General features: G+C 39.5%; 1 protein-coding gene across 3 annotated transcripts in view; it reads right to left on the reverse strand.

The window, feature by feature from the left end:
• The window catches only part of DLK1 (delta like non-canonical Notch ligand 1), a 42,756-nt gene extending 32,451 nt beyond the window's left edge, over nucleotides 1–10,305 (reverse strand). The window contains exons 1-4 of one of the 3 annotated variants that reach the window (XM_007473286.3): nucleotides 9,968–10,305; nucleotides 9,501–9,602; nucleotides 8,277–8,337; nucleotides 5,936–6,066 (exon numbers count right to left, since the gene is read on the reverse strand). In XM_007473286.3, the coding sequence (XP_007473348.2) occupies nucleotides 5,936–6,066; nucleotides 8,277–8,337; nucleotides 9,501–9,570 (262 nt within the window). In that variant the 5' untranslated portion in view covers nucleotides 9,571–9,602; nucleotides 9,968–10,305. 3 annotated transcript variants of the gene reach the window in all.
• Between the last annotated feature and the right edge of the window lie 5,615 nt (nucleotides 10,306–15,920).

Consider the following 15,920-nt stretch of genomic DNA (forward strand, 5'->3'; position numbering starts at 1 on the left):
TTGGCCTAGTCTTAACTATTTATAAAACATTTGTTTGATTCAAATTATCATCACATATCATATCAAATAAATAGATTTTGTGAATATGTACTAGAATCACAAATTTAGAGTTGGAAATAATTACGTCATCTAGTCCAATCCATTCATTTTATGGATGAAGAAAGTGAGACTTGCCCAAGGTCACAGAACTAGGATTTGAACCCCAATTTCTTGACACCAAACTAGATCTTTTTTCCCCATCATACTCTTCTCAACCTAGAAATATTTAGATTCATAGTCCTAGTGTCTTAGACTTATAGAACCCCAGAGTGGGAAAGTATCACAGAGGCTACCTTAAGTTCACCCTTCCCCTCCCTAGCAGAGGGGAAGAAAAAGGGGGAAAAACACACTGCTTTGTTTTACTAAGAAAATGTTATTTAGGAAACATTTTCTGATGTGGTCATCAACAACATGTCCTCAAGGAAATGGATATTAATTGCATATACAGACCTTTAACAGAATTTTAATTTAACTCCCATAGAACCATGGCAACTTAATCTAGTACACCAACTTCAGCTGCTATTTTCATGCTGGAAATATCTGAGTCACTCAGAGTATAGTGCATTTTCCAATTGCCATATCCAGAGGAACTCATTAATGGTAGAATAATTAAAGAATTTTAGACCAGCTCTGAAATAATCACTTTGACAAGAACTATCCTTCATCCCTATGGGAAACTTTGTTAAAGGCTGTATTTGAGATATAGAGTCAGGATGACCATGGTTTAAGTTCTGCCTCAAATACTTAGTAGCTATGGTAGCTAGGACAAATCATTTCACCTTGTTGACTTCAGTTTCCTCATTTATAAAAGAAAAGGTTTGGAGTTGATGGCGTCTAAGATCACTTCCAACTCTGTATCTATGATCCTTTGATTTGTTGTTGTTCAATCATATCTGACTTTTCATGACCCCATTTGAGATTTTCTAGGCAGAGATACTGAAATGGTTTGCCATTTCCTTTTCATTTTACAGAAGAGGAAACTGAGATAAACTGGTTCACACAGATAGTAAGTATCCGACCAGATTTGAATTCAAGTCTTTCTGACTCCAGACCCAGTGCCCTATCTACTGTACAATCTTCCTATGTCAAGTAAAGTCTATGATTTACTAAACCATTAAATTGAAAAGAAAAGAATAAAGATGACTCCATCTCCTGACTTTACAGTGGAAATCCTCAATACCTCTCTCCTCAATTCTGCCTCCAAAAGTACCTCTTCTCCTTTAAGAAGCAGTTCAGATACCATCTTATTTCTCCATGAAGTCTTTCCTTCTTATTCCCCTGGTCTAGAAGCCAACATTAGGAAAGCAATCACTTAACCCAGATGGATGAATAAAAAGTGTGCCAGATTCTGAATTCAGGAAGCCTTTTTTTCTAGTCATGCTCTTCTCCTAACTCAATGAGTAGCATTCCCCACTTTGGGCCTCAGCTTCTTCATCTACAAAATCAGAGGGCTGGATGAGACTATCTATCTCCAGGTTCTCTCCAGCTCTGACATTTTATTTCCTAAAGAATTCAGGGTTTTAATCTCATCTCTCATGCTCTGATTCTACTATTTTGAGGTCTGTCCTAGCTCTGATCCTCTAAGGCAGTTAGGTAGCACAATGGATAGAAGTTACAGTCTTAGAATCAGGAAGACTTAAGTCAAACTTGCCTCAGACAATCACTAGCTATGTGACTCTGGGCAAATCACTTAACTTCTGCTTGTCTCAAGTTTCCTCTACTGCAATATGAGGATAATAATTGATTCTACCTCACACTATTGTTTTGAGGATCAAATGAGATAATATTTGTAAAATGCTTGGCAGAGTTACTAACACAGAGTAGGCATTTAACAAATTCTTGGCTTTTCCCTTCTCTGTGATTCTAATATCCTTTCCAGGTCTGACAAGATTTCAGAAGGCCCCTTCTAACTCCAAAATTCACAAAAATTCAGTTGACTCTTTGGATAGGTTTACTAAGGGCCAACTTATTTATTAGTGGATTTCTAAAGACCCTGGTTGCCCTGGTAACATGTGTGTGCATTATTTGACTACTCTTATAGAACATAGGAGAGGAAGAAAAAACATTTTTTAAATATCTGTTCTGATCTTTTTATTTTAGGGAAACTGAGGCATAAAATGATTATGCCTATAGCATCTCTTGTTGACTTGTCTCCCTACAAAGGAATCAACTCCCAAATTAGAATTTAACATCCACTGATGGGTTTATAGAGATCTAAGGTACAATAATTAATTAATCTCTATTTTTTTTCTTGCTTCACACTGCCTAAGCACTTCCCGTGTATAGATAGACACACAGTAGGTACATAATAAAAATTTTTATTGATTCCCTGCAGCAGCCTTTCTGCAGTTCTGACATCATCTCAGTCCAAATTAGTTTGATAATATTTAAAACTCAGGTTGCCTAAAAGAAGAATACTCTTCTCCAAGAAAATTCAGACAAAATGATTGGAAAATGAAATTGAAATTCAAACTTCATTTATTAGATGCCTACTATGAAAAGGGTTGTGTAGGGATTCAAAGATGAGCCAGGCACAGTCATACCTTCATTAAACTTACGGTCTATTAGAGGAGGGAAGAGCACATCTACATAGAAGTAAAATATAAAACAGAACATTGTATGTACCCTAAATGAATTACAGAGTTACAAGGAAGGGAGAACCATTTCAAATGGATTAGGGAAGGCATCATGGAGAAGGTTAAATTTAACCAGGACTTTGAGAGTCAACCCCCTCATTTCAGAGATAGTGACTTATCCAAGCCATACAGGCAGTAAAAGGAGGGGGAGAAGAAACTAGAACAAACACTTAGTGATTACTATGTGCTAGGCCCCATGCCAAGCTCTTTACAAATATAATCTCATTGGACCCCCACTACAACCCTAGGAGGAAGATGCTATTATGATTCCCATTTTACAGTTGAGGAAACTGAGGCTAAATGACTTGCCAAGGTCTCAAGTAAGGGTCTGAGGCAAGAATATGAACTTGCATCTTTCTGACTTCAAATCTAACACTATCCACTGTCCTACCTAGTTACCTAGAGAGTTACATCTAATACAGTCACCTCTGCCTTCCCTGAAGCTTTTTCTACTTGGGGAAAGATCCAATATGGTGGCTTAACAGCATGAAAAGTTGGAACCACTCTAAGAATCCTCTCAAACTAACCTTAAAATTGAGCCTCAAAATAAATACGGGAGTCACCATACAAATAAGGAACAAGTGGACAGAGTGAAGTAACTCTCCTGTGGAAAATAACTTGAAAGGTAGGTAGGAGAGAGTCTATTTCTTGGAGTAAAAGAAATGAAAGTAAAACTACGCACAAAGAAATGCAAGCCACCGACTTCTCACCTGCCACACCAAGTTCCAAACCCAGGCACAGACCAACTTCCAGACCCCAAAACTCTGCCTAATCCAATAGCAGAGCACCCCACACGACCCCTTGAAGTACCAAGTTCTGATACAAGCCTACAAGGAGGCACTAAGTCTGTGAGGCTTAGCTGGTTCAAGTCTGTGATGAAGCCTCTAGCTCCAGGGAAAAGTAGCCCTCAGTGCTTTGAGTCCTGCAAGTCATCAGCAGTCCCTAAGGAAGATTGGATCAGCAGCTTTCAGAACTCCCTGTCATACCACCTTGGAAGAACTGAAACTTGTAGAATACCAAAAGTAGATCAGGTGGAACAGCAAGGAAAAATTGGAGTTTAAGAGAATGTACCCTCTACCCTGAGAACAGAGTGTACCATTAAGAGAAAAATAAGGGGTCAGCGAGCAGCTGGGTATCTCAGTGGGTTGAGAGCCAGGGCTAGAGATGGAAGGTCCTAGGTTCAAATCCGGCCTCAGACACTTCCCAGCTGTGTGATCCTGGGCAAGTCACTTAACCCCCATTATCTAACCCTTACCACTCTGCTGTCTTGGAACCAATATACAGTATTGATTCCAGGATGGAAGGTAAGTGTTTAAAAAAGAGAAAGAAAAATAAAAGTCCCCCCCCAAAAAAAAAGCTGGAAAAAATAAGCAAACAGCAAAAGAAATACCTAACCAAAAAAAAAAATTATGAGGACAAAGAAGAACAAGACACTGACTCTGGAAGAAACAGTGAAAACAAAGCAGCCCCATGCAAAACTTCAAAGAAAATGGGAATTGGTCTCAGGTACTAGAAGAGCTCAAAAAGATTTCAAAGGAATTCAAAAGTCAAATAGAAGAGGTAGAAGAAAATGGAGGGAAGAAATATAGGTAATGCAAAAAGAAAATAACAGCGGGAAAAGAAGAATTGGTCTAAAGAGGCACAAAAAAATCCAATGGAGAAGAGTTGCATTAAAAATAGAACTGGCCAAATGGAAAAGGAAGTTCAAAAAGTCATGGAAGAAAATCAGTATTTAAAATTAGAATTAGGAAAATAGAAGTTAATGACTTGAGACATCAAGAAACAATAAAGCAAAATGAAAGGAATGAAAACATTGAAGAAAATGTGAAATATCTCACTGAAAAAAAAACTGACCTGGAAACTAGATCCAGGAGATACAATTTAAGAATTATTAGACTATCTAAAAGTCATGATCAAAAAAATAAATAAATAAAGCTTAGACAACATATTACAATAAATTATCAAAGAAAACTGTCCTGATAGTCTTGAACAAGAGAACAAAAAAGAAAGTGAAAGAATATACAGATAACTGCTGCAATAAGTCCTCAAATGACAATTCCTAGGAATATTATACCCAAATTCAAGAGCTCCCAGGCCAAGAAGAAAATACTGCAAAAAGCAACCAGAAAGAAACAATTCAAATATCATGGAGCCAGTCAGGATTACACAGGATTTAGCATCTTTTCTTAAAGGATCAGAAGGCTTGGAATATGATATTCCAGAAGGCCAAAAAAAAAAACTGGTTTTACAACCAAGAATCATCTACCCATTAAAAGTGACTATATTTTTTTCAGGAGGAAAATGGTGATTTAATCAAATAGAAGATTTCTAAGTATTCCTGATGAAAAGGCCAGATCTAAATAGAAATTTTGATATCCAAATAAAAGGTTCAAGAGAAGCATAAAAAGGTAAATATGAAAGAGAAAATTTAAGGGACTCAATAAGGTCAAATTTATTTTCCTACATGGAAAGATGATATCGTAACTCAAAATTTTTATCATTATCATAGTAGTTAGAATAAGTATGCATAAAGAAAGTGTGTGGAAGTAAATTTTTTAGGATGATATGCAAAAAAAATTAAGGGGTGAAAAAGAATATTGCATTAAGAGAAAAGGAATGAGAGAGGTAAAATGGGATAAATTATATTACCTAAAGAAGCACAAGAAAAAAAAATATTACAGTGGAGGGGAGGATGAGGGAGGTGATACTTTAACTTTATTCCCATCAGAATTGTCTCGAGAAGGAATAACAACCAGACTCATTGGGGGTATAGAATCCTCTCTTACCATAAAGACAAGTAGAAGAGAAATAAGAACATTGGTGATGGGGCAGGGAGTAATATAAGGGAGGAGGAATTTTTCTATGGCAAAGGGTTGCCTGAAGCTTTTTCTGAAGCTACTAATGTACCTAAAATGCCTCAATCCCTATTTGTCTCCTCCTGGAGTCTTTTCTGATGACTCTGAACCTCACCCACTAGCACATTACTTTGGATTTTCACTGAGCTATTTTCCCCCCTATTAAAATCTGCCTCATCAACACCACAGTAACAGTTCCCCAAAGAAAAAATACTGTTTCTTGCACTTCTCTTATCTTTCCCAGAATACCCAGCACAGTGAAGCCTCAGTGCCCAGAGAGGTGGGTCACCTCCTACAAAACTGTTAGCTCACTTGAATCGGTAGATGGCGATCTTGTCCATTAAATCTAGGACTCAGGGCTGCTGCCTTCTATCAAGTAAAAATGTCAAGTAGATATTCACAAACCTATATCACAGAGGCTCCCAATCCAGCCATCCTCACAGATACATTGCCAGGGAAGAGAACAACTTCCATGTAGGCAACCAGGAAAGGTAACACACTCATTGCACAGGGGTCCCTGCCAACCAGGTCGACACCTGCAAAAGTTCAGAGGTTACTTAGATAGAGGCAAAATCAGTAAAGAGCATTACCTGATGTAATTAAGCTGAAATTCCACCCAGCCTGGGAATTGGGGGGAGGGGGGGTTGAGGAGACTAGATTAGGTCAACAGATCACAGGAAATTAGATGGGGGAAAAATATTGAGGATCAGAGTCACTAATTGTTATTGCAAGTAGAATATAAGCTCCTTGAGGTCAAAACTGTCTCATTTTTATATCCAAACCCATATTTACTTAGCCCAGTAAAATGACTGTTAATTGACTGATGAAGGTAAAGGGGGATCCCAAGAGATACTGAGGTTAGAAAACCAGGAATTGTCACAAGTCCCAGCCAGGAGGTAGAAAATAGAGGGTAAATACAATTGCCCATGTGTTGGGTCTGTCCAAAGGCAGCTACCCTCTCTTCTCCTTAGTACGCTTAATAGTCACTATCTAAACATGCTTTTCTTACTACTTGACTCCTGACTTATTCTTATATATGAGTTACCTGTAAGACTCTCAAATCACTATTCTCTCTAATCCATTTTAATTTTTAAATAAAAAACAATACAACTTCCATTTTGAAAGCAATAATAAAAAAGGAAGTGGAAAATATAGTTCTCCTCAAAAAAAAAAGTCATTCTTTTTCCAACAGTTCTGTAAAACAATCTCAAATTTTGATTTTTTTTGTTACTAAAATCTCCATACCTACTGATCCAAAAATCACTGTTAGTAATGTATGCTCCAAGAAACCAAAGACAAAAATACTTTTTCCATATACATAGAAATATACATAATATTTTTGGTAGAAAAAAATGGAAAAATAGAAATCCATTAATTGAGGAATGGCTAAAAAATATCATGATGCATTAATCAAATGAAATGTCAGGCCACAAAAAAAAGATGAATTTAAATAAGCGTGGTAAAAGATATGGATTTATGCAGAATGAAGTGACCAGCACCAGGGAAATAACCTACATAATGACTACAGCAATGTGATTAGAAAGAACAAAAACTGAAAGTAGGCAGCTGTAATTATAATGATCAAATTTGTACCCAGAGAAAAACTGAGAAAATGGACTACTTTCCTCCTTTGCAGAGGTGAGGGGCCATCGGTGTGGAGAACTGCATATATTGTCAAATTTGGCCAAGATATTGTTTAGTTTTGCTAAACTGTATTTCTTTCTTTAAAAATTACTGTTGCAAGGAATAATTCCATTGCTAGAGGAAAAGAGAAGGATAAGTTTCGGAAATGAAAAGTGGAAAAAAATAAATGAAAAACTTATGAAAGAAAAAAAAGGCATATTCCCAGTATACTTAAATCCTTCAAGATCTAGTGATTTAAATCAGTGTAGGTGCTGCCTCCCTCAATGTAGATGAGGATGCTGTCACTCCCCTGATAGGTTTGTCCCACTTAAGAAACACTGTTAGGCTGGTCCTTAAAGGTCAGGTGCACACTTCTGCTAGAAGCCCTTACTATTTAGTTTGAAAAGAACAAACCAAGCTTAATTCTGTGGGCATAGCCTTAGAAAACCAAGGGTTACATCCACATTAAAATGAGGCGATATAGGATGGAGCTAGGGAAAAGAGCTTTCAAGCTTAAAATCTCCAGTTTAACCCAAGGCAAAATGCCAAAAGAGAAAAGGATTTTTTTAAAAAGTGAAAAATTTATGCATACCTAATAGCTCTTTGTCTCCTGAAAGCCCACGCCTTGAATCATTAAGATGCCATTCCTAGTTGCCAGAAAGGGGGTTTGAGTTTGAGAGCAGCAGCTCTGGGACTCCCACTTAGGTGGGTTGGACAACTTTCAATTGTGAATCCACCTGCCAATCAACAATCAATCACCAAGCATTTATTAAGTGCTCTCTATTTACTAGGCACTATTCCAAGTGCTGGGAATACAAAGACAAAAATGAAACAATCCCTGACCTCCAGAACCTTACATGCTATCAAGAGAAACAACACAGACACATATAAATATATGAAAATATATCACCATGCTAGTATGGACCCGCCCCAAGGGTAGCTTGCCCCAGAGGCATGCCTTACTTAGTGAGAGAAGTCTATTCATTCAATTATGGATATGTAGGGGGAGAGGAGGGAAAGAAGGTGGACCTCCTAGAAAATCTTTTCAGAGTTATTTCAATCTTAGCCGTACATTCGGTATTATCCCCAACAACCACCCCAGTCTCAGGCCCTTCCTTCTCACCTACACAGGTCCTTTTCACAGATTCCTCTATCCCGGTGACAGTCCACCTCACATTCCAGGCCTAGAATACAGAAAGTACCCTTGAACTCCAGGGGGGAAAAACAAAACAAAACAGAGAAAACTGACATTTTTATCTGAGGAGCCCGATAGGACTCCTTAAAGCAGCAGAAACCTTTGAGTCTTAAAGAGGTGTAATAGTCCCCAAACAGAATCAGAAAACCTTTTAGCTAATAAAAAATAAAAGATTAACTAACCTTTTTAAAATCCCCAATTGTCCTTAAAGGTGCTACAAATGCATTATATCACTGTAAAATCCAAGGAGTCTTCGTCTGCTGGGCTCCCTAGTATGACTTAGCTATGGTGCAGCAACAATAGCAATAACTGGAAATCTAGGTTACAGTCTCAGGCCAAATACTTTCTAGCCTCTGGGATCCTCAGTTTCCTCATTGATGGAGATCAAAAGAACTCTACAAAATCTTATACATTTGCTACGAATTACAATGCTGTTTTAAGAAAAGCACCTTATCTTATTTAAGGGAGGGGGGGGGTTCTCTTGTATTCATAAATGGTCTGCACAAAATAAGCTCTTTGTATGAGTAAAACACCTTAAACCTGGCTCCTTCAGACAGAATGCAGGATACCAAGCTTCTAAAGATACCGATGCAAGAGAAATGTATCAAGGTACCTAGAGCGGCAGGGAGGAAGAAATGTTCATAATCATACAAATACGGCTCGCCCAAAGACCTACGACCTGCTATACATCCGACTTCTACCAGGGCGAGGGGAGGTGTCAGAGTCATAAGTCAGGAACCCGAGAGGCTAGCAAAGTTTTGATGTCTTGGGGCTCTGTGCCCCAAGGGACTGTCCAAGCCCCAAAGCTTCAGACCTTGGGCCCAGAGCTCCCTCCCTCTTAGCTACTATCCATTTTTTGTTAGTGCCTAGTTTCACCCGTTCCCATCCCTTCGCAGGAGACTTTCTCTCGAAGAAGAATAGAATCCTTCCGGAAAGGAGCCCGCCAGACCTGCAGGAGATGAGAGGAGCACTGCGCCAAAGGAGTACTGGGGCAGGATGGTCACGTTCCTAAGAAGACAAGCTAAGATAAGAGCGCTTTTCCCTTCGGAGCGCCGAAGGGGCGCGCAGGTTTCGCACCTAAGGGATGATGGCGTGGAATCTAAGCTGGGGCTAAAGGGCGGGGAGCAGAAGAGGCTGGGAGAGATGTCTTACCTAGCGCAGAGAAGAAGCCAAAAGGTGGCCCAAGAAGGCACAACAGCAGAAAGGATCCCAAGGCGAACATCGCAGCACCAGAGGGAGTTGCTGGGGAGCTGGCTGCGGAAAAGAGGAGCAGATGAACCTGACGGCTCCGCCTCCTGGAGTAGCCCACAGCGGCCACCCGCTTCCCAGATGTTTTTTTTTCCCAACAAGGGGTCGACCTACTAGGCGGGCTAGCCTACTAGGACACCCCCGCGGGAGAACACTCAGTTTTCCAGTTCAGACAACGTGAAACCAGCTCCTCGCCCCGTTTTCGATCACCTAGTTCCCTTCGCGTCCGGCCCAGGGTGCCCTGGCGTGCCTAGACTATCCGACCCAGTCTTCCTGCACTGAGAGGAGCGTGGAGCAGAGCTAACTGGGGGAGCCGCCCCCACCGGCCTCACGCCCGCCGCCACAGCAACCCCCGCCCAGCCCCGGCTTACATTTTCTTCTCCTCCCTCGGTCCTGGGACTCTTAGATGGCTGCACTACCTCACTGAGTGCCTCAGGACCCAGGAGCTCTCCTCTCTCAACACTTTTAAAGATCGCAAGATAGAAAATTTGGAGCTCAGAGACACTCTAATCCAACAAATGAGTAAACTGAGGCTCAGAATTGAGTGGTTTACTCATGTCCCTATAAGCAGTCAAGCAGCAGGGTCTGAATTCAGTTAAGGAGTGTGAACTCCACTTCCCAACAATTATCTTCACTAGAATCTAAGGGAAGCCCCAGCCCATGCTGGGAGCTGTTTCCAAGGTGCCCCCTCTGCCTGCCACATCTTCCATGAATTTTGCAATTGGTGTCCAAACACTCCCTCCACTTTCCAGCCTCATTCTTAGGAATCCAGCTTCTAGTCTGCGACAAAAGCAGGGATATGCCCAGGTGCACACCTTATTAGCTGTAAATCTGGAGTTTCCTTCCCTTCTCACAGTTACATGAAGCCCCAGAGACAAGTTTTGTTTTAATATGTTCAGAGTCAGTTTTATGGAACTGAACTGAGAAATTTTGCATTGTAAGCATCTTCCCATCTTGGCTTTTGAGTCTTTGCTCTCCTCAGTGCCCACCCTTCTGCTGCCCACTTAATACTCTTGTTCCTCCCCCTCCCACAATCCAAGTCCACCTCAGGGTACGTTGTCCTTCCCTTTCCCTTCCCTTGCTGATCTGATCAGCTGAGGCATGTTGAAATAATTGGGAATCAGGATTTAATGTGTCACTCCCCAACAGAGAGATTCCTACTTTGAAAGAGGAGCCCAAGAAGCTAAACCAATTGGAATTACTATGTACAGAGAACTTCTGGCACCTTCCAGGCAGGTGAGGGTGGGATGGGGAAGAGATTTTTAGGAATAGGAATCATGGAAAAGTCAAGCTGCAAGGAACCTTGGAGTTACATAGAAAGTCACAGCTGGAAAGGATCTGAAACCCTATAATTGTATGCTTTAAGTTACCTGAAAAGAAAGGGGGTAATGATCGTATGTAGATTATGCTCCCCTATGGCACCCTTAATTATTAAGCACTAAGGGAAAACTAGGTGGTGCCATGGCTAGAGCATTGGCATTGGAGTCTGGAAGACTCGTATTTGAGAGTTGAATCTGGTCTCAGATTTTTAAAACCTGTTTTACCCTGGGCAAGTCACTTAATGCTCTGGCTCAGTTTCTTATCTGTAAAATGAGCTGGAGAAGGAAATGGAAAACCACTTCAGTATCTTTGCCAAGAAAACTCCAAATGGGGTCAAGAACAACACTATGTGTAAGGAAGGCACTGTGCTAAGTACTTGTGATACAAATAGAGGAGTAAGACAGCTCCTACCTTCAAGGAACTCACATTCTAATGTGGAGCCTAAAGATATGGAAATTTTCAGTTGTATGTCAAATGTCCCTGGTGGTTGGTTTGTAGCACCAAAGCAGATGCTCATATTTCTTTAATGCCATTTCCAATGACTAATCATAACCGTTTCTGATGCTGAACCATTTGACAGTGTGATCATCTCTGGTGAAAAGAACTTTCTTTTCTGGGTCTTCAGTAACTGTAGCTGTAGCATCTGCAAGAGCAGTTGCCAGGCTGGATCTCCACAGGGGTTGCTTCCCAGGATGATGGCTGAGGGCACTGGGCTGAAAGCATCATTATTCCCAAGGCTATTGGGATCAGGGTTTGGTACTGTCTCCATCAGAGAAATAAACTTCAGAGCCCAAAGTTTGCATTTGCAAGTGGAAGTTATTCTCTTGGGACATAGGGCACTCAAGTTAATAGGAAAGAAAACAGAACAGTTGAGTAAATTTAGGCTTCAAAATTTGACAGCACACTCATTCATCAGTTCAATCAGAAATGCCATTTGTGAAGTTATGTTAACAAAAGTATATATGGATATAAATTTTCCCAAACACTCATCACAGGGAAGAATCATAGAGTGTACTTTGTTGTATTATAACATAGTCTCCTGGCACAAAGGAAATATGTGCCCCTTCTTACTGTTCCCTTAGCACAACCAGTTCTCTGGTGAGGAATGAATTGGACACTGGGGAGGATCAACTTTATTGATTTCCATCCTACATCCCCCTTCTTGCTTCTCTCTGAAAGTTTCAAGAAAGGAAAAACAGATTAGATTAGAGTTAAGGAAAAAAAGGTTCATCTGTCCTCGTTCATATTCTGAACTCGCTGTGTCAGTTGCACCTCCAAGAGATATGGAGCAAAATAGTCTTCTCACCAATGGAAGTCAAAATTAGATTTCTCTTTCTGTTGCTTGCCATTGGAGTTGAAATTGATATCAAATTCACAAGGCTATAATTACACAGTCATCACTTTAAAGGTCACTATCTGGTCTACCTGCTGATACCAAGTGTTAGGAGATCCTCTGAAAAGTGTTAACATGTCTCCGAAAAAGGAAAACTTATTAGAAAAAGGAGGAAGGGAAATAGAAAGAGATCAGAACCCTTCATCCTTTGGCCACTACATTTATATGCACACACACATACTCACACACACACACACACACACACACACACACACACACACACACACACACACTTTGCCTGCCATCTTAGAATCAATATTATGGATTGATTCCAAGGCAGAAGAACTACAAGGCAATTGGGATTAAATGACTTGTCCAGGGTCACACAACTAGGAAATGTCTGAGACCAGACTTAAACTCAGGTCCTCCTGTCTCTGATTCACTGAGCCACCTAGGTACCCCCACCTAATATATGTTTAATGTAAATATAGCAAAGTCCTTCATTATCTGGAATCATTGGGAAAAGCACTGGACCAAATAAGCAAATCTTCTAAATAGCCTAAGCTAATGTGTTTAAATACCATGAATATATGCATGTTTAAACTATTTTGAAAAAAAATCTTTCTAAAATTTGTCACACTTGCCTGTCTCATTTAATATACCAAACTCTGCATTTTTATGACTCACAATTATTATGAATTTAATGCTTTTCTTCATGTTATTACCTGCCTTCTATACCTAAAAAAGTGCTTCAAAATTTGATCAAATATAGCCAAATTCTTCAAAAGTGAACATTGAACAAAGACAGGGAAATACAGAATGACTAGTGAAGAACAAAATCAGAGGGTTTAATAGATACTCATTGAGATCATCTAGTACAACCCCTTCATTTTGAAATAGGTTAAGAGACAAAATAATAGAATGTCAGTAGAGAGAGACCTTAGGAATTCTCCCAGGCTACATAGTTATTAAGAACACTATAAAATTGTACTTTCTTTGGCATAAATAAAAGAATTCTCCAGTTCTCATCTGACCTAAATTTGTAATTTTGTAAATTTACAATTTGTAAATTGTAAATTTTATTTTGTAAAACCTCCCAGGGCAGCTAGATGACTCAATGGATAGAGAGCCAGGTCTGGAGTCAGGAGGATCTGGGTTCAAATTTGACCTCAGATACTTTGTAGCTATATGACCCTGGGCAAGTCACTTAATCCCTTTTGCCTAGGCCTTGTCAGTTCTGTCTTAGAGTTGTTACTAAGACAGAAAGGAAGTTTTGTTTTTTTTTTAAAGGTATTAAAGGATTTGAGTGATAATATATGTATTGCCTAGTGGAATTGCTTGTCAACTCCAGGAGAGGGGAGGGAGACAACAAGAATCATGAAACCATAAGGAAAAAAAGAATAAAATAAAACTGGAGGGGGGGAAGCTATTAACTGAAAATGGTGAGAATTGGGTTTTAAGTCTTGGTATTACCACTCTCTAGTCTCTGACCTTGAGCAAATGACAACATTCATGAGGTTCAATTTTTTTTTAATCTGGAGAAACAAGTGGGTTACACCTAATGACTTCTAAAGTTCTTATAGCCCTTGACATTCTAGGCTTATGGTTTTATTTATACATTCATGAGTAAGGGGCAGCTAGGTGACACAGATGCCAGGCCTGAGGGACCCAAGTTCAAATCTGGCCTCAGAGGCTTACTAGCTGTGGGACTCTGAACAAGTCACTTAACAGTGTCCTCCTCTGTAAAATGAGCTAGATAAGGAAATGACAAACCACCCTAGGATTATTGCCAAGAAAATCCCAAACCGGATCACGTAAAGTTGGATGTAACTAAACATAAACAACAATTTCTGAGTGACTATTACATTTAGGATCCCTACCTCGGCCAGTGGAAATTAAAATGGGCAACTGGCTAACAAAATCCTCCTTCCCCTTCCTTTCCCATCAACCCTATTATCTAAAGGTTGCCAGTTACCATAAACTAGAAATCACAAAAGATGTTCAGTGTTTTTAAAATGCTCCTCAGCCCTTCTGACTGTCACTTGACAAGGATGTCGCTACTTTTAGACCAAAGCTATTGACATAGTCACTGTGTGAGCCCCCACCTTGTCTATCTCTCTTCTTGGCAGTTTGTGCCTCCACATTTTTATGCACTGGTTCCTATGGTGACGCTCTTTGCATGCCTTCTCTCTGAAGGCTTTACCTTGATGCTTGTAATAACAGCCACTCATTCAATGCACAAAGAGAGATTCACCAGAATTAAGTATTTGACTCTCTTAGTACACAAAGTGCTTCTGACAATGATTTTAGTTGGTCCAAATTCATCCACCAGCCTGCCTGCCTGCTTGCCTCTAAACCAAAAGCCATAGTTGGCCTCTTGCACTTTACTTCTGATGTTTTAAAATAAAATGTTATTGATCTGTTTTCATATTACATATATTCCCCACCTTCCTCCTAAGCCTTCCTCCACCTCCTCCTAAAGAGCCATCCTTTAAACAGTTCAGAAAAAGCTAACATGAAGAAAAGGTCCTTATTATATGTATCCATGATCCCCCACCTCTACAAAGAAGCCAGGGGAAATACCTTCTTTGAGACTGCACCTGTGAGTTCATTGCTTTATGGATAAGGAAACTCTGTGCCAATGTAACTTTGATACCTCTACAATTTAAAGTCTTAGAGAGTTGCTTAAAGGTTGTTATTTAGTCATTTCAGTCATGTATGACTCTTCATGGCTCCATGAAAGATTAAGTTATTTTCCCAGGGTCACAATTTATATGTATCTGAGGCAGGATTTGAATTCAGGTGTGTTTGGCTCCAGTCCACATCTCTATCCACTTCTCTGACCTGTTTTTATTTCTAAATAGTTTTCAATTTATTATCTTCATCATTAGGTTTTTAAATTAATGTAATTAATTATTTTTTACATTAAAATTCCCTAAATCCTCTCCACTCCCCATTAAAGAAGGTATTATTTTAAAAAAAAAGACATATATAGGCATAAAACTATGCCTTACTTATTTCTATTTATCAGTTCTTTCTCTGGAGGTAGACATACACAAGTGATTCTTCAAACTATTTCTCTTACTTTATATAATGTTCTCTTGGTTCTGCTTATTTGTTTTCTTCATTAAGCCTCTTATCTGCCTTTTTATTCTTAAATTTCATTCTCTGATTCATATATTCTTATTTACTCCCTGTTTAATCTGTTTGTTTTCATCCTGGAGTTAAACCATCTGAAATACTAGGTTTGAACTCCCTCTTCAAATAAAATTTTATTCCATTGCCCTTATAGATCTTGCTCTGTTGTTCATTTGTTCCATTGTGCCTCACTGGCCAAAATCTCTATTCCTGAGGAAAGCAATGTGGATTGGAATGCCTTGTGAGATAAGTTACCCAAATCGTTTCCCAAATCATATCATCTAACGTCTTACTGTCCCCATAATCTTTCTCCTTCCCCTTGACCATGCCATTACATCTCTGTGTCCATGCCCTTCCTCAAATCATGCCAGCTTCCTCTATGAGAGTGTCTTTTCTTCTAGGACAGGATATCATTCCTAAAAGCACATTATTCTATCTATGTCGGTCATTTCTCAATGCACCAATATTGCCTGGATTAAAGTTGTTAAGAGCTCCCCATTTCCCATCACAGGCATATACATTTCTTCCCTTAT

This window comes from Monodelphis domestica, chromosome 1, assembly GCF_027887165.1.
Source record: "Monodelphis domestica isolate mMonDom1 chromosome 1, mMonDom1.pri, whole genome shotgun sequence".
Classification (NCBI taxonomy): domain Eukaryota; kingdom Metazoa; phylum Chordata; class Mammalia; order Didelphimorphia; family Didelphidae; genus Monodelphis; species Monodelphis domestica.